The 19,920-nt window shown below is 40.8% G+C and overlaps 1 protein-coding gene across 3 annotated transcripts in view; it reads left to right on the forward strand.

Annotated features, from left to right (window-relative positions):
* Window positions 1–19,920, forward strand: part of SV2B (synaptic vesicle glycoprotein 2B) — a 79,770-nt gene that overhangs the window by 45,815 nt on the left and 14,035 nt on the right. For all 3 annotated transcript variants that reach the window (XM_028122188.2, XM_028122189.2, XM_028122190.2), the window contains 3 exons: window positions 3,682–3,792; window positions 4,591–4,679; window positions 6,831–6,995. In XM_028122188.2, the coding sequence (XP_027977989.2) occupies window positions 3,682–3,792; window positions 4,591–4,679; window positions 6,831–6,995 (365 nt within the window). The remainder of the gene's footprint in view (window positions 1–3,681; window positions 3,793–4,590; window positions 4,680–6,830; window positions 6,996–19,920) is intronic.

A 19,920-nucleotide genomic window follows, 5' to 3' on the forward strand; every position in this document is an offset into this window, starting at 1 on the left:
TCCCAGGACCCTGGGACCATGACCTGAGCCGAAGGCAGACACTTAACGACTGAGCCACCCAGGCGTCCCAAGAAATAAAATCTTTAAAAAAAATGATATGACACATTTTTTCTTAAATTAACTCCAGCAATGAGTTTTATTGCTGTTCAGTCACCTATTTCCCTCAATTCCAATGCTCCTAAAAATATCTAAAATACAGGACTGGTGCTTTTATCACAAACATTTATTAAGAAGCACAACTAACAGTAATACTCCAGATGAAAGATGTTAAGGGTATAGATGGTTCTGCCAAGTCCCCTATCCCCATCACTGTCTGTGGCGGATTATAACGCTGCAGCTGGACTGCAGGTGTGGACACCAGATGTTAGTGGAGAGCCCCCGCTCCAGGACCTAGGTGTGCTTGGCTTGGTCCTGCCCCCACCCCCACCCGTTCCACAGACTGCTCTCCAAGCTCCTGCTTATTCCTGAGAGACATCTTCATGGGCTGTCTCTGACTCAAGCCTCTGAATCCACATCAGCTGGATTGGATTGTGGGCCACATCAACCCGGTGTGAAACACACACGAAGATGCATGAACACACACACGTCCACAGACACACATCATACATGCAGACACACAGACACACCTCACTCATACCAAGCATTTGCGAGTTTAATAACCTTCGTGACAATTTGAGGAACTTCCTCCCTGCCCCATCTCCCACTCTTTCCCCCTCCTTTTTCGCCTTCCCTCTCTTTCCCCTATTCCCCCTCTGGAATATGGCGAATTCTCCTTGGCTCGTGCACGGCTCACGCACTGGTCCTCTCTGACATTCCCTGACCTGTCAAGCAGTCTGTTAGCATATTTATTCCAAGCAAACCCACAGCTCTCCTGAGAGGAGTCCTGAGGGATGATTGCTCTCCACCTCATTTGTATACCTGTCCCTAACAGCCCCAGGAGACTGGAAATGCTTCCCGACCTTTGTCTTACCTGGGTGGCCCCTGCAGCCTCTCCCACCCAGTGGCTTCCCTGACTGTTGCTTCCAGAAGGACCACTTCTAAATCAACCGCATGGGCTTGCCAGACCAGGAGTCCTCTTTAGAGACGTGATCCCGCATTCTCTCTTCACAATGGGTTTATCCTTAAGCAGACTAATTTTGAAGAATGAGGTCTTAGCTTGGAAATCAATAAAGCCTCCAGTTTCCAAAGGCACAATCTCAGTCTTTCACTTGAGCATCAGAACCCCTCCCCCCCGGGATGGCCGTGCAACCCAAGGAAGTCAGAGATCCCGGAGCAGAGCAGGAATAGGAACCGTGGGTGGGCTCCCCTCAGTAAATAATGCACCCTTGATTGTACTCAGAGAGCCACGGATGCTAGGGTCCTCACCTTCACCTTTGAGCCGCTGGGGTTCAGGACACCTACCCTAAAATATGGCACCTTGGCATATTGAATATCTTTAGCTGAAGGAGTTTGAGAAAGTGGCAGAAGCAGGAAGATCACTCTGACCTCTCCCCACTCGCCCATCTTCTGGAACAGGTCATAGATCCCCGGTGTGAAGTGACTGTCCCTGTACCAGGAGGAAAGAAGACATTCTTATCATCAGAGATGGGGGGAGGGGTCAAGAAGCCTGCATCGACAAACCTTGTTAAATCAACTCTTTCTTCCTAGTTACTGCTTCACCAATGACTACCCTTAGCCCCACACCCCTTTGTCTTGTCAATTCTTCACAAATCCATTGTTTCATGGCCTCAAAGGTGTAAAAGCTTTCTGCTCCGGTCACTTCTTCAGGCCTTCATTCTCTTTGGAAGCCTCCCTTGTCTGTGTTAAAATTTGATAGAATGTGTAGGCTTTTCTCCTGTTAATCTGTGTTTGTCAGTTTAATTTTCAGACCCAGCCTGGGACACTAAGAGGGGCGAGAAAAAAAATCTCTTCCTCCTCTACAAAGCCCCAGGTTTCAGCCATCCCATTGGCTGGCTGCCTCACAGCTTCTGATCTGCCACCTGGCAGGTGTCCCCAGTAAAATGTTCTGCAGGGCTAGGGTGAACACAGGCCATATTCTGATTTAGACCCAATTAAAGACAAGTATCCTAGTTAATTGTAAATTAGAGTAATTTTGCTTGAGGTTGTCCACACACCCACTCCCAAATCCCTAGGGAATAGAATGTTATTTTCCCTAGGCGCACCAAAAAGAAAAACATTGCATTTGAGTGGATATCTTAATGCTTTGGAGTATGATTTTCGACATGCTTCCTGATTTGATGTCAACCTTGCCCTCTGGCCTCTTTTGGCTACAGCAAGGGCTCATGGCTCCCTGGGGGTATTGATACCATGGAGCTCCAGCCAAGAGTTCTGTTGCAGGGCCTGTGCGTTCACTCCCCCATGTCCTTGTCAGAGCCCAGACGGAGAGATCTGCAAAGGAGGAACACCTGCAGATGGTAGGACACGCCAGGAGTTTAAGAACTACTATTTTTAGGGTTTAGAAAAGCAAAGCCATGCTGTCCTAGACCTCATGCTCAGAGTTAATGAGTCTGTTGTCCACACCCAAGGGCTGTTTTTTTTCCCTATGGATTACCAGCCTTATCTCCTTCTCTCTTCCCGTCTCCTCACATTCTCAGATGGCTGAAGAAAGCAATGGAGATGCTTGTAGGACTAAAACCTTTTCCCTTAGACAAAGCTCATTGGGGGGGCTGAATATTTTTGAGTGTTCTCCTCCATTTTCCTCTGAATAAGTCTGCAAGCATGGACCTTGCTAACTTGGCTAACCATCTCCTTAACATGATGGTTAGTTATAGAATTCAGTGGTTGCTTTAAACACTAGGTAACTTGACAATCACTCTCTTGGTGGGTCAGGATTGCACATTGGGGCTACCTGCTGACATTGGACAAATCAATATTTTCTGGGGCCCTTTAGGGAGAGAGCTGAGATATATAACCTTATCCCCACTCCCCATTTCTTTGATTTCCACTAGGAAAGCCAGAGACAGCAAGGAGGACATGATTTCTCATATTCTGCTGTGTTTTAAAAATATCTTAAGTAGTAGGGCACTTGGGTGGCTCAGTGTGTGAAGTGGCCAACTATTGATTTCAGCTCAGGTCACAATCTCAGGGTCTTGGGATTGAGTCCTGTGTTGGGCTCGATGCTCAGTGGGGAGTCTGCTTGAGGATTCTGTCTCTGCCCTCTCCTTCTGCCCCTCCCCCTGCTTGTGCATGCACACTCTCTCTCCCTCACTTTCTCTCTAAAATATATAAATCTTTAAAAAAAAATCTTAAGTAACAACCCTCTCCCGCAACACACACACACACCATTTCTTACATGGGTTCTAGACTTCTGTGATGTTAATTGTTAATACCTTTTAAGGTATTAAGGATAGACTTGTGAATTTTAAGGTGGAGTCAACTCTACTGTGGGCAAATCAGATGTACATGGGAATTCAGCATATTATGACTGACGAATATAAATTTCTCAAAAGCATAATCTAGTGAAAAGATGGATTCATCTTGTCTGCAGGGGGACCTATCTCCCTGAGAAAGATTTCCTAAGACAGGCCATGTACATCTCTGGTTAAGAATCACTGAACTAGAGGGTCATCCAATGCTCCTGTAGCCTTTGATACGTGACATAAATTCAGTTACATTAATTAAAGATTGAAAAGTCTGACACAGAGTGGGGTTATGATTCTCTAGACCATCTTTGTTTTGCAGGTTTCCCACATCAAAACTCCCAAGCAAATGGATGAATTCATTGAGATCCAAAGTTCAACAGGAACTTGGTACCAACGCTGGCTGGTCAGGTTCAAGACCACTTTCAAGCAGGTATGATTGGGAACATGTGGGAGATGAGAGGGGAGAATGTCTGGAATTCTGTAACTTTGGTGGATGAAGGATAAAGACCGAACAACCCAAGGCAGTGTGATGGGGAGGGAGTGTCCTGGATGGAATCTCTGGGACACATTTGTGCCTGCTTCTCACTCACCATGTGACTTGAGCCACAGACTCTCTAAACCTTAGTTTCTTTTCTTTGCTCTTACTTCCCAAGGAGAGATTTTGAACACAGGCAGAACATCTATCTACTCTTAGTAAATATCCTTCTCTCTATCACCTTCTCTTTACATAATCTGTAGGAAGAAAGGAATGAGTGAAGTAGATAGCCCTTTGAGGTGTGTTGGTGGTTTCTGAGGAAGTCTCCATGAAGGGCAAGGCCATTTCTCCGGAGAAGTGACTCCTGTAGGCAACTCAGCTGTCAAGCACTGAGGCAGCCAATGAATGGTTGAATGGTTGTTAAATGTTGGGAATGTCACCCACTCCCATAGGCAAGGAGCAGAGCTCACTACTCAAGGTTATCTAGTGTCTTGAAATCCCAACTCAGTGTGCTTTTGATGATGTATTACTGTGTTCCCAGGGAAGATGCTCCAGAACTGTTATGTTGGAGGCTGAGGCCAGGCAGTAAGAAGAGAAGACTCTTTGTTATTTGAACAGAATTGCTGCTTCTGGGAGATCATGGTTTTCCATTCTCTCATGGGGTCCTAGGAAATTTATCAGAAAATCCTAGAAATGAGCTCTTTCAAGTCACAAGTCTCTTGCTTTAATAACCCTTCTGTGTGTGGGTTACAGGTCTGGGATAATGCTCTGTACTGTATGATGGGGCCCTACAGGATGAACACGCTGATTCTGGCTGTGGTCTGGTTCACCATGGCTTTAAGGTAAATTCTATCTTACTTAACTTCATTAACTTCCCTATGCCTCCAGCACCTCATCTATAAACCAAAGATTTCAATTAGTTCTAACTCCTAGAGTCTGGATGCTTTTGGCTGCAAGTAACAGGCAGCCCACTCTCGTGGCTTCTACAAGGACACGTCTTGTCCTTTGTAACAAGAATTCCATAGAGAGGCAGGCTCCAGGCAGGGTTTCAGCCCCAGGCTCAATCTCTTGATGGTTGCCAGATGCTTGTGCTCTTCTTGGCATCCCATCAGTGTGGGAAAATGTCCCAAGGAGGAAAAGGCTGCCTCTCTCTGAGCTTCTCTTTGTAACAGCAAGGAAAGCTTTCTCAGGAGCCCCCCGCCGAAAACCCCTACATCCTTTTTCTCTATTAACCAGATATGTGTCACATACTTAGTGCCAAACTAACTGGCGAAGGGGATGGGATTTTCCAGCGACTTCAGACTAATCAGGATTTGTGTCTGAGCCAACGATACTGTAAGCTTCCCTGAGGGTTGATACCCAAACAAAATCTAGTTTCCAAGGAATGAGCAGGGAACGAGTGCTGAGTAGGCAGCTGCCACTTGCACTGTGGCCATGGGATAAAGCAGTGAGACTGCAGTACTGTGCCCTACAATAAGGAAGATCGAGTTCAATAGGAATGGTGATTAGCTGGCTCCTCTCTTAATTGGTAGGTCATTTCACACACCTTCAGATATCATGACCCTCTTTATGCCACTTAAGCCACTTAAAGCATCTTGAGGCTATTTACTGTATAAAGAAAGTGCTTGCAATAATTTCTGGCACTTAGTAGTGCTCAATTAGTTGCTATTATCAGAGAGGAACTGTCAATGAGATTTAAAACTTCCATCTGTGAAATTGCTTGGTTCACCATCATCTGTGCCCAAAGGAAATGAAATGGGGTCTAATGACCTCTTTGATTCATGGAGGAACATGGGGAGACCTGATTTCTTTCAATACCTATTCATGGAGACCCAAATGGGTAAAAGTAAAGAGGAAGCCAGACCCTACTCCCCTCCACTTATTCTGTCTAAGTGAGGAGGGAACATTTCAGAAGCCAAAGATGGTAGACACTAGGATTCAATTCACTGAGAGTTCTAAAATGTCTTGTTTATATTTACTTATAGCTGATTTCATTTTGTTGAATAGGTAATGCATTTCAAATGTTGAAACAACAGAGAAATACATGTGCATAGTTTTCCATTATGTAGCACCACACAATCTTCAAACAGGGCCTTATTGCTAGACTCTTGGGAAGTCTTCAGACTTCTGCTATTATGAATGATACCACAACGAATAATTGTGTTTGTAGGCAACTTTGTACTTGAGCGAGCTGATCAATGGAATAGGTTTCTAGAAATGGGATTATGGAGTCAAAGGGGTAAATCCATCAGTAATTTTTTTTGGACATTGACCTCTCCTCCATATGGTATTGTACAAATTTTTCCTGTGGTGTATGAGAGCATCTGTTTACCTATAACCTAATAGTTGAGAATGATAATGGTGTGGCTTTAATTTGCATTTTTCCTATTGTGAGTGGGACTGAGCATCTTTTTTAAATGTTTAGTGGCCAGTTTTTTGAGTTGAAGATCTTGAGATCGGCAGGTATAAAGTTATATCATCTGCAGATGGAGGTAGTTTTGCCTCTTGCTTTGCAATTTTGTATTCCTGCAATTTTTTATTTCTTTCTCCTGTCTAACTGAGTTGGTTAAGCCCTACAATGTGATGGTAAAGAGTAGTGGTGAGATTGGGTGTCTGGGTCTTGTCCCTGACATTAGTGGAAATGCCTCTACTGTTTCCACATGAAGTAAGATTCTACCTTTGAGCTGAGGTATGTATTTTCTTACATGTAAAGGAAGTGCCCACCAATTCCCAATCTATTTTTTTTTTAAATCAGGAATGAATTTTTTTTAATCAAATGCCTTTTCAGAATCTATGAAGATGGTCATGATTTTTTTCCTTAAATCTGTTCATATGATGAGTGATAATGTGGCACTTAGTGTCTTAATTTCTAATAATGAACCATATTCGTACATTTAAAATGAGCTTGATTTATATCAGGTTAGGGATACAGACTCTGTTCACGAAAGAATAAATCCTGTTGCTGCTTGAATATTCTGTCTTCTCTATTACAGCTACTATGGACTGACAGTTTGGTTCCCTGATATGATCCGGTATTTTCAAGATGAAGCATACAAGTCCAAAATGAAGGTGTTTTTTGGTGAGCACGTGTATGGCGCCACCATCAACTTCACGATGGAGAATCAGATTCATCAACGTGGGAAACTTGTGAATGACAAGTAAGTGAGAGAGACCACGGGCTTTCCCCAGATCGGGGTGATGGTCTGTGGGGACTGTTCTTGGGAGAGGGGCCATTGGAAAGAGAATTCAGTATGGCAGGTGAATGAGCTCCAAGGCTTTTGTGGTACCTCAGAGACACAATGAGGCCTGATGGCCTCTAGTCATCCCTAATCACCTGGCTAGAACTTATTCATCCAAGGATAGAGACATTTGTCTGAGGAGAGGCAATCAGACCATTTTTCCTGTGACCTCACACCTTTAATGGAGATGTGCACAGGGCTGTGGCCTCCTATTGATGCCTACCTATAAAGAGGGCCTAGAGGGTTGAGAACCCTATACCAGCCTGGTTTTTGAGCTTTTTCTTTGATTTTGGAAGCTTCTCTAGAAGCAAATCCAGAGGCTAATATGACACTATCTTATGTTATTCTTTCACCTAATATTACCTCCAAGGATTGGTCAGCATGGCCCGTTGCCATCAAGAGTGTTGTCCCTTAGGGGTAAAATCAGTGGTGTATTGAAAGAGTCCTGCCCACATCTTTGTGGGGCTGCCTCCTCATTCCCTTTTACTTCTCTTCCTATTCCTGGGACCAATGAGATGAGCAGTCGCCCACTGGACTTTAAGGATGCTTCTTTGAGGCTGCCCTCTGGAGGCCCCCCGATGGGTCGGGACAGCACATTAAAGTTGACCCCAGGCCACATTATTCACTAAGGAGGACATTTACTCCTGTTTCCCTTCTTGAATTGTACTTAGCAAGCTCATCAAGTTAGCTGCACGGTGACATCAGAAATACCACGGCCCAGATAGTTCAGTGTCAATGGTATAAACTACCCCATAATTACCACCTCTCTACAAGAATTAACACCAAGAATTCTCCCCTGCAGTGCATGGTCTCGCATGGCCCCTGTACCCACTTATGTGTTTGGGTGAAGTGGACTGGCCTGTGGCTGTCAGTCACATTAGGAGAGAAGCCTATGTCTGGGTGAAGTCCAAGGGGTGGGGGGAGATATCTCTTGCAGGCTAGTCCATATCACTCTCACTGGCCACACCTGAGCAAACACTCACTGTTATTTAGGATGAGAAAGTGTGAGAGGAAAGGGGGACTATTATTTCTAGAAATAAGAGACCACTGGGGAGGAAGGTTAGGACCAAACATGAGTGGACAAGGAATTCAGACTTTCCGATGATTTTTTTTTAACACAAAACCCAGTCACAAACATCTACACATTCATGTGCCCATGCATGCACACAGCCTCTGTGTAGACACTTCAGTCATCAAAATCTGCTGAGATTGGCCACTCCAGGGATGGCAGCTCGAGCTAGTGGGGGTGGGCGGTAGTCACCCTGGGATTTCTCACTCTCAGGGGTCTTTGGTATAAGTTGGGAGATCTTGTGCTGACATTGCCCATGAAGAAACGTTGCCCAAAGAACACTTTGGAAATGTTGAAAACGAAGGGACATTATGGATGGCCAGATGTCACCCATGACATGACACCATTCTCTGCAGAGACAAATTCAATAAAAGAGACCTCATTTATGACGTTTCCAATGTTCATTGATACTCTCATGTGATATTAGTAATAAATAATGATAGTATGACATTGATCATGAGGCTCATAATCATAACCACGGCAGCCAACATCATCAAGCATTTCTAGGTGTCAGCAGCTGCCTTAAGCACCCTCATAGACTGTTATTTAATCCTCACAAAAATAAAGGAAGCCTCCAGGAAGCAAGACATATGCTTTTCATTGTACAGGTGGGGAAATAGAAGCTCAGAGAGGCTGAGTAGCTTGCCCAAATCACATAGCTAATATAAATAGAAATGTCTCTCCCAATCTTGGTATTCGGACTCCAATCCCATACCCTAAACAACTAGATATTGTCTCACCGGGAAACTCTCCATTCCCACAGAGGTCTTGTGTTATATGGTGTCTTCTGCATTTAAAAGTTCATCGTGGGATGCCTGGGTGGCTCAGTCGGTTAAGCATTTGTCTTCAGCTCAGGCTATGATCCCAGGGTCCTGAGATCGAGCCCCGGGTCGGGCTCCTTGCTCAGTGGGGAGTCTGTTTCTCCCTCTCCCTCTACCCCTCCCCCCTGCTCATGCTCTCTCTCTCTCTCAGATAAATAAATAAAATCTTTAAAACAATTTTTTTAAAGTTCATTGCAATGCCAGCACTCTCATGGTTTGCAACAGGCTGGTTTTGTAGTTCTTAGACTTAGCTACATAAAAAACGAGAACGTCTGATCCACTCTGTTCTTTTAATCTTTCTCAGCCTCTGGAAGCTTTCATCAGGCTTTTGGGTGGGAGTGAGGGGGAAACAAGGGTTCTTTAAAGCAGTGGTCTCCTGTGGACCCAGGACCTCCCCTGGCACCATACAGTTATTGCCAAGGGTCTGGGAACGCACAGTCATGCTAAGAATTATCTGAGAGTAGATGTGAATATTCTGCATGCACAGATATGTGGCCATGTTTCTATGGTTCAAGAGAATGTGGTTGTTTTGTGTAATTATTCAAATATAAATTCCTTCAGAAGTTGCAGTGAGTTAATTTTAACTTGTCATTTATATGGTTGTTTTGTTTTGCTTTATTTTGGAGGAAGCAGGGAGAGGGGCAGAGAGAGAATCCTAAGCGGACTCCATGCCCAGCGCGGAGCCTGACTGGGGGCTTGATCTCACAATCCTGAGGTCATAAGCTGAGCCAAAATCAAGAGTCAGATGCTTAACTGACTGAGCCAGCCAGGCGCCCCTCATTTATGTTTTTTAACCAATGGATCCTAAAAGCACAACCATTATCACGTGAAACCCATCATTTTTACCCCCAGCAAACTGAATAAAAGGGGTGTTTGTCTCCTTGGAAGATTAGGAACCTTGAAACTTAGCTAAGAAATGAAGGAACCTGGTTTCTTTTCTTGAGTTATGCTGCCACCTGCTGATCATAGGCTAGAAAGCGCCTCATCTTTGAAAACCCTAACCCTCCTTGGAGAAATGTGGCCGCTGGGGTGCCGCATTTCTCCAAATGTACCCTGTATTCCTCCTTTGACTTTATCCACACTTTGCTAATTTAAAATTTAAATAGAAATTATTTACCTTATTGACTGTCGCACACCGGGGAAAATGACTTTGGTGCAAGTAGGGCTTCAGACTTCACCCTCAGACTTTGTCAATAAAGGAGAACCTCTTGAAGCCTGATCTTCATCCTGCTGTAAGACAATCCCTTTGGCCCCAAGAAGAAATGAAAGTACACAGATTAGTTTGGGCCTGTTCCCCAAGCACTATCTGCAGCCCTCCTGGTGCATCTAATGGGACCAGGTGGCTCTGAGTTCTTATCCTGCTTTTGCTCTAGAACTCATAAGTTTTGGAAAATGCAAGAAAGGCAAGAGAAAAAGTTCATATTCTAAACCCTGAGCCAAAATGTCAGGCCAGGCTTCTCATACTGTTAACTGAAAGCAGTATAGTTTTATTTATTTTTTTCCTGAGAGCATGTAGAAACTAATTACCCTCTCTGCTTGGGGAGACATTTCTGCTTGGCAGGGCTAATTTCTGTGACGGTTAGGATGGGGAAGAGTATGATACAAGAGAATCAGCCAAGGGAAAAATAGGAGAAAAGCTCTCATGAGTTTTCATGGAAGGTCAGGGAGTTGAACTCTGAAATGAGGGTGGCTTAGCAGAAAAGAGAAGAAGGTTGGTTTCATGCATCACACTGAGGCATTCCCCACACTGTTCAAAGCTCCTTTGAGTGAGGCAGAAATAAGAATTTTTTTAGCTGCAGTGGGTCTGTTTCAGGGCAGTGAAGTCCTGTGAAGCTGCCATGGGTGGGAAATGTGTAAATTCACCTTCTGGCTTCCAGGTCTGGGGAAGTAGCTTGAGGGACTGGGTTTCAAGCCTTGATGAGTCAGAGACTAGCTGACCCATCTCTGACCTGCATAAGCCTCCAATTCCACATCTGAAAGTCATAATATCAATAGATAACATACTTCATGCTTCAGAGTTGATCAAATCTCTCAATTTAATATTGGTCCTGCAAAGATCTTTGTGGAGACTCTTCCAGGATATTTTATAATCTCACTGGCTACTGAAAATTGGCTTGCTTCCTCCCCATCAAATATTTACACAGGTTATTGCAAATAAATAGAAATCCTATTGATTTGGAGATGTTTATTTGATATCTAAGCTCTTTCATTAGTCCTAACAGTTCCCCTTTGTTACTGTTGTATGATCCCATCATCTGCAAATAGCCATTGTTTTGTCTCCTTTCTTCTCTTTTTTATCCCATTGTGAAGTATATCAAATATGAAAAGAATAGAGAATAATGCAAACAACCCAGTTCAGAGCAGCTGGCTTTATAAAATCATCAACTGTGCTATATTTACTTCAGATTTTAAAATAGATTAAGCATTACTCACTCTGTGAGCCTCGTTGTGATTCCTCTCCCTCCCAAAGCATAATGATCACCATTGTTAATAAACCTGGTGTTTCACTGGACCAAATGGACTTCACAGATATATTCAGAACATTCCATCCCAAAGCAACAGAATACACATTCTTCTCTAGTGCCCATGGAACATTCTCCAGAATAGATCACATCCTAGGTCACAAATCAGGTCTCAACTGGTACCAAAAGATTGGGATCATTCCCTGCATATTTTCAGACCATAATGCTCTGAAACTAGAACTCAATCACAAGAGGAAAGTTGGAAAGAACTCAGATACATGGAGGTTAAAGAGCATCCTACTAACGAATGAATGGGTCAACCAGGAAATTAAAGAAGAATTTAAAAAATTCATGGAAACCAATGAAAATGAAAACACAACTGTTCAAAATCTTTGGGATACAGCAAAGGCAGTCCTAAGAGGAAAGTACATAGCAATACAAGCCTTTCTCAAGAAACAAGAAAGGTCTCAAATACACAACCTAACCCTACACCTAAAGGAGCTAGAGAAAAAACAGCAAATAAAGCCTAAACCCAGCAAAAGAAGACAAATAATAAAGATCAGAGCAGAAATCAATGAACTAGAAACCAAAAGAACAGTAGAACAGATCAATGAAACTAGGAGCTGGTTCTTTGAAAGAATTAACAAGATTGATAAACCCCTGGCCAGACTGATCAAAAAGAAAAGAGAAAGGACCCAAATCAACAAAATCATGAATGAAAGAGGAGAGATCACAACCAACACCAAAGAAATACAAACAATTATAAGAACATATTATGAGCAACTCTATGCCAGCAAATTAGATAACCTGGAAGAAATGGGTGCTTTCCTAGGGATGTATCAACTACCAAAATTGAACCAGGAAGAAATAGAAAACCTGAACAGACCTATACCCGCTAAGGAAATTGAAGCAGTCATCAAAAATCTCCCAACAAACAAAAGCCCAGGGCCAGATGGCTTCCCAGGGGAATTCTATCAGACATTTAAAGAAGAATTAATACCTATTCTCCTGAAACTGTTCCAAGAAATAGAAATGGAAAGAAAACTTCCAAACTCGTTTCACGAGGCCACCATTACCTTGATCCCAAAACCAGACAAAGACCCCATCAAAAAGGAGAATTACAGACCAATATCCTTGATGAACATGGATGCAAAAATTCTCACCAAAATACGAGCCAATAGGATCCAACAGTACATTAAAAGGATTATTCACCACAACCAAGTGGGATTTATCCCTGGGCTGCAAGGTTGGTTCAACATCTGCAAATCAATCACTGTGATACAATACATTGATAAAAGAAAGAACAAGAACCATATGATCCTCTCAATAGATGCAGAAAAAGCATTTGACAAAGTACAGCATACTTTCTTGATCAAAACTCTTCAGAATATAGGGATAGAGGGTACATACCAATATCATAAAAGCCATCTATGAAAAACCCACAGTGAATATCATTTTCAATGGGGAAAAACTGAGAGATTTCCCCCTAAGGTCAGGAACATGGCAGGGATGTCCACTATCACCACTGCTATTCAACATAGTATTAGAAGTCCTAGCCACAGCCATCAGACAACAAAAAGAAATCAAAGGCATCCAAATCAGCAAAGAAGACGTCAAACTCTCACTCTTTGCAGATGATATGATACTTTATGTGGAAAACCCAAAAGACTCCACCCCCAAACTGCTAGAACTCATACAGGAATTCAGTCAAGTGGCAGGATATAAAATCAGTGCACAGAAATCAGTGGCATTCCTATACACCAACAAGACAGAAGAAAGAGAAACTAAGGAGTCAATCCCATTCACAATTGCACCCAAAACCATAAGATACCTAGGAATAAATCTAACCAAAGAGGCAAAGAATCTGTACTCAGAAAACTATAAAATACTCATGAAAGAAATTGAGGAAGACACAAAGAAATGGAAAAACGTTCCATGCTCATGGATTGGAAGAACAAATATTGTGAAGATGTCGATGCTACCTAGAGCAATCTACATATTCAATGCAATCCCGATCAAAATACCATCCACTTTTTTCAAAGAAATGGAACAAATAATCCTAAAATTTGTATGGAACCAGAAAAGACCCCGAATAGCCAGAGGAATTTTGAAAGAGAAAAGCAAAGCTGGCAGCATCACAATCACTTCCAGCTCTATTACAAAGCTGACATCATCAAGACAGTATGGTACTGACACAAAAACAGACACATAGATCAGTGGAACAGAACAGAGAGGCCAGAAATGGACCCTCAGCTCTATGGTCATCTAATCTTCGACAAAGCAGGAAAGAATGTCCAATGGAAAAGACAGTCTCTTCAACAAATGGTGTTGGGAAAATTGGACAGCCACATGCAGAAGAATGAAACTGGACCATTTCCTTACATCACACACAAAAATAGAGTCAAAATGGTTGAAAGAATCTAAACTTGAGACAGGAGTCCATCAAAAATCCTAAAGGAGAACACAGGCAGCAACCTCTTCGACCTCAGCCACAGCAACTTCTTCCTAGAAACATCGCCAAAGGCAAGGGAAGCAAGGGCAAAAATGAACTATTGGGACCTCATCAAGATAAAAAGCTTTTGCACAGCAAAAGAAACAGTCCACAAAACCAAAAGACAACCGACAGAATGGGAGAAGATATTTGCAAATGACATATCAGATAAAGGGCTAGTATCCAAAAATCTATAAAGAACTTCTCAAACTCAACACCCAAAGAACAAATGATCCAATCAAGAAATGGGCAGAAGATATGAACAGACATTTTTCCAAAGAAGACATCCAAATGGCCAACAGACACATGGAAAAGTCCTCAGCATCGCTCGGCATCAGGGAAATCCAAATCAAAACCTCAATGAGATACCACCTCACACCAGTCAGAATGCCTAAAATTAACAAGTCAGGAAGTGACAGATGTTGGCGGGAATGCAGAGAAAGGGGAACCCTCCTACACTGTTGGTGGGAATGCAAGCTGGTGCAGCCACTCTGGAAAACAGGATGGAGTTTCTTCAAATAGTTGAAAATAGAGCTACCCTACGACCCAGCAATTGTGCTACTGGGTATTTACCCCAAAGATACAAATGCAGTGATCCGAAGGGGTACGTGCACCCCGATGTTTATAGCAGCAATGTCCACAATAACCAAACTATGGAAAGAGCCAAGATGTCCATCGACAGATGAATGGATAAAGAAGAAGTCATATATATATACAATGGAATATTGTGCAGCCATCAAAAAGAATGAAATCTTGCCATTTGCAATGACGCGGATAGAACTGGAGGGTGTTATGCTGAGCGAAATAAGTCAATCAGAGAAAGACATGTATCATATGACCTCACTGATATGAGGAATTCTTAATCTCAAGAAACAAACTGAGGGTTGCTGGAGCGGTGGGGGTGGGAGGGATGGGGTGACTGGGTGATAGACATTGGGGAGGGTATGTGCTATGGTGAGCGCTGTGAATTGTACAAGACTGATGAATCACAGATCTGTACCTCTGAAATGAGTAATACATTATATGTTTAAAAAAAAAGAAGATAGCAGGAGGGGAAGAATGAAGGGGGGAGTCAGAGGGGGAGATGAACAAAAAAAAATAAAAATAAACCTAGCATTTTATACTGAAGGGTGTTTTTATAGTTTTCCCATGTTTCTATATCTGTAAACGTTGTACAGTATTCTTTTGTATGGTTTAAAATTTAGATAAATATCATACTATGTTGTATATGTAAATGTATAATTATATTATAAATTTTGCAATTTTTTTGGTATAAAATTGGGTTTTTAAAAAAAATTATTTATTTATTTGATAGAGAGAGAGAGAGAACATGAGCAGGGGGGAGCTTCAGAGGGAGAGGAAGAAGCAGCCTCCCCACCAGGCAGGGAGCTTGATGAGGGCCTCCATCCCAGGACCCTGAGATCATGACCTGAGCTGAAGGCAGATCCTTAACTGACTGAGCCACCCAGGCGCCCACACTCAGTTTTCCTTTTACCCACTATTCTTTCTCTGTCGCAGCATCACACCCAGGCCACCACATCACATTTTAGTAGTCATGCCTCCTCAGGTTCCTCTTGGCTCTGATAGTCTGTGGCTTGCTTTTTTACTTTGTTTCAGGAGCCTTTTCTTGGGGAGATACTCTATATTCTAATGCTGGGTTTGTCACCTTTCCCTTTAAGGTGTGTGCCTTTTGACTCTTATTTAAGAAGTCTTCCATGTTTGAAGTCAGAAAAGTCATTTTCAGTTTGTTTCTCTTTTTTTAAAGCTTCTTTTCACATTCAAGACCTTAATTTACTTGAATGGGGTCTCTGTCTATGAGAGAGGAATACTTTGATATTCCCCCCATGTGAATAGCCAATTGTTTCTGCATTTGTAAAATTGCCCATCTTTTCCCTCTTGGTATATAGTCATACTTCTAGGGTAAGTCAGAGTTCCTCGTATGTATCACCGTGTTTCTGGGCTCTCTGGTTCTATGGTTTTATTTGTCTCTCCCTTTTCCATACTGACTTCATTGCCATTAACTTTATTGTTTTGTTGTGTTTCCAGGAGGATTAGTGTCTTCCACCTCGTTCTTAACATTTTTCTTGGCTGGTTTTGCCCCTGTGCTTTTTCAGATGAATTTTAGGATCAAGTTCTAAAATCCCATTAAAAACAGCTGGTTGGGATTTTGATTGGAATGACATAGAATGTCTAGATTCATTGGGGGACATCTTTAGAGTATAGGGTCTCCCAGTCATTGCGTATTGTATTTCTCTCTGTTGACTGAGTCATTCTTTGATGTCCTTCCATAATGGTTTATAAAATCCTCTATAAAGCTTCCATATGGGGGCATCTGGGTACCTCAGTTGGTTAAATGTCCGACTCTTGATTTCAGCTCAGGTTTCCTTCTCAGGCTCGTGGGTTCAAGTCCTACACTGGGCTGCACACTGGGTGTGGAGTCTACTTAAAAAAAAAAATCGATGTTGTATGTATTTTGTGAAGCTTATTGCTGATGCTTTATTGCTCCTGGTGCTGTTGTGAGTGGGGCTTTTAACCTCTCTTTCTCCTCCTCCTCATTTTCTTCCTCCTCCTCCTTTTTACTTTATACATGATTTTTTGGGATCTAAAACATTGGCCCAACTCTTTATTCATTTTGATAGCTTCTTGGTAGATATGCTTGGCTCTTTTATGTGGCAAACACAATGACAAAAATTAATGACAGTCTTATCTCCTCCTTTCTTATCCCTATAATTGTGTTCTCATTGTGTTGCGTTGATTAGAACCTCCAGTTCGGTGATGGATAGGAAGAGTGCCAACGGGTATCTTGACCTCTGTGGGTGCTTTTGGTGTCTCCCTCTTAAATATAACATCTTCTGTGTGTTTTTGAATCATAGTCTTTAGAAAGTTAAGGAAATTCTCTTCTCTTTTGAGTATACTGAGATTTTTTTTTTATCATGATAGTATATTGAGTCTGTCAAATGTTTTTCTGCGTCTATTATGATAACTATGTGTTTTTCTCCTTGGACCTACTAATGTGACATATTGAAATAATAGTTTTTCTGGTTTTCAACCATATGTGATTCCTGAGATATATCTTACTAATTCATTGTTATTTTTTTTCAAGGCAATACATTGACAAATTTGATTTGCTAGTGTACTATGTAGGAGTAAGTGAAATTGGTGTATATTTTCCTTATACTGTTCTCATTCAACTTTGGTATCAAGTTTATAGTCCCCCCCCTTTGTTGCTAAAACAAACTGTAGGGGTTGTTGATTCCTTGAAGGTTTGGTAAAGCTAGTCACTATAACTATATTAGCTTGCCATTAACTGAGGCAGCAGATTTTGATTACCAATTTATTTTTTAATGGCATTAATATATTCGAGTATGCTCATTTTTCTTTTGGAAAATTATTTCTTTTAAGCTTTAAATATATTGTCACAAAGTTCTTCATAACATTGTTTTATGAAGTTTTTATTAGATTTGCAATAATAAATCCTTCCTTTTTATTGCTAATACTGCTCATTTGTGGTTTTGGTCTTATTTTAAAATCAGTCTTACTGGAGTTTTGCGTATTTTATATTTAAGTAATCATATTCCTTTCTTTAATGTTTCTTTCTTAGGATTTACTTTTTTATATCTCTTTAGTTTCCTTACTGTGTTTCTTGATTTTTTTAAAAAAAGTGAATGAATTGAATTAAGTACATTTCCCTCCAATTTTGCTTTAGCTCCTTCAAACAACTTTGCTTACCAATATATATTTTATATTTTCTGGTGATATTTACTCTTCATCTCACAAATTATTTAGAAGTGTATGTTAAGTGTCAAAATGCTATTTTTAAAAAAGATTTACTTATTTGAGAGAGAGCTCAAGTGGGAGGATCAGGAGGCAGAGGGATTGAAAATCTCAAGCAGGCTCCATGCTCAGCTGAGCGCAGAGCCCAATGTGGGGGTCAATTTCATGATCCTGAGATCACAACATGAGCCTAAACCAAGAGTCAGATGCTTAACCGACTGCACCGCCCAGGTGTCCTGCAAAATGCTGTAATTATTGATCATTTATATATATTTCTGTTATGGACAGATAATGCAGTCTGTATGATATAGGACTTCCATTTTTAAAGCTCTGTTGTTAGGTGCATACACACTTATATTTGTTGTGTCTTATTGGTGAATTGATGCCTTTATCATTATGCAAGTCACCCCTTATTCCCTGATAATATTTCTTGTTTACTAAGTTTACTTTATCTTATGTTATCAGATAAATACTGAATCGCCAGTATTCTTTTGATTGGTGTTTACTATTTCCGTTTTTTTTCTTTAATTTATTACATTTTTAGAGTTAAGTAGGTTTCTTGTAGAGAGCATATATAATTGGGATCCAATTTATCTATCATCTTGCTAGCTATTTTCTGTATCTTCTGCTCTATTCTTTAAAAAAATTTTTTTCTGCTCTATTTTAGATTATTTTCATTATTCCATTTTACCTTCACTATTGGCTTATTATTTACTCATCTTTTAAAAAAATGTAGTGTTTGCCTTGAGCTTACAATATACATCTTTAATAAATCAGTCTATCTTCAAATAATATATTAACTTCACGTGTAATGTGTGAGTTTTACTGTAGAACACTCTCATTTTCTCTCATGTTTTATGCTATTGTCATGTATTTTACTTTTACATATGCTATAAGAACACAATATATTGCTACTATTTTTGCTTCAGACACTCAATTCTCTTTTAGAGTGATTTAAAAAAGAAAAAATGTCTTTTAGATATACCTTTAATTTAACCATCTTCATTTCTCTATGAAGATCCAAGTTTCAAATGTGACTTGATATTATATTCCTTATGCTTGAGGAACTTTACTATTTCTTATAGTATAATTATGGTGGGAATAAATTTTCTCAATGCTTGTCTTAGAAGTATTTCTTCTTCATTTTTTTGTAGGATATGTTTGCTGGCTATAGAATTCTGGGTTGACAGTTTTTTCTTTCAGAAATGTGAAGATTTCACCAAAGTGTCTTTGGCTTTCATAATTTCTTATGAGAAGTCTGCTAAATTCTTAAAATTTGGTTTTCTCAATGTAATGTGACTTTTCCCTCTTGTTCCCTTCCAAATTTTCCATTTATATTTGGTATTCAGTTGTTTGAATATAATGTACTTAGATGTACCTTCTTCCTCTTCCTTCTTCTCTTCTTATTCTGTATTTACTCTGCTTGAGGTTCTATGAGTTGTGGTTTGATCTGCTTCATTAATTTAGAAAATTTTGGGCCATTATCTCTTCAAATATGTATTTTTTAAAAAAGATTTATTTATTCATTTAAGAGAGAGAGAGAGAGAGAGTGCACACGTGAGCAGGGGAAAAGGAAGAGGGAGAGGGAGAGAGCGAATCTCAAGCAGACTCCCAACTGAGCACAGAGCCTGATGCAGGGCTTGACCTCATGACGCTGAGATCAAAAATCAAAGATCAAAATCAAGGGTTGGCCGCTTAACCAACAGAGCTACCCAGGCACCCCTTCAAATATGTCTTATGCCAAGTTTTCTTTCTCTTTTCTTAAATTCCCATCACACTTAAGTTTGTTTGATAGCTTCCCAAAGTCTTTGGAGCCTCTTTTCTGGAGTTTCCCCTTTATGTTGTAGTTTCGGTAACTTCTCTTGATTTATATACAAGGTAAGTAATTCCTTTCTTAAATATGATGAGTCTACTGATGAGTCCATCAAAGGTATTCTTAATCTGTTTTACTGCTTTAAGAAATTTCTAGGACCAATGCTCTTCTCTCTGTCACATAAATGGAATCCTATAATATGAAGCCTTTTAATCCTATTTTTTTTTCACTTAGCATTATGCACTTAGATCTATCCATGTTTTTGCACATTTAACAGTTTATTTTATGGCAGAGTACTATTCCATGGTATGAATGTACTAATACATTTTTATCGATTTACCAGTTGAAGAAATTTTGTGTTCTCTTCAGATTTTAGCATGTTTAAAGTAATGTTTATTTAGGATGTTTGCAACC

Source organism: Eumetopias jubatus, unplaced genomic scaffold (genome assembly GCF_037043125.1).
Source record: "Eumetopias jubatus isolate StellerSeaLion01/CBP00866 unplaced genomic scaffold, mEumJub1_p1.0 scaffold_7, whole genome shotgun sequence".
Lineage (NCBI taxonomy): Eukaryota > Metazoa > Chordata > Mammalia > Carnivora > Otariidae > Eumetopias > Eumetopias jubatus.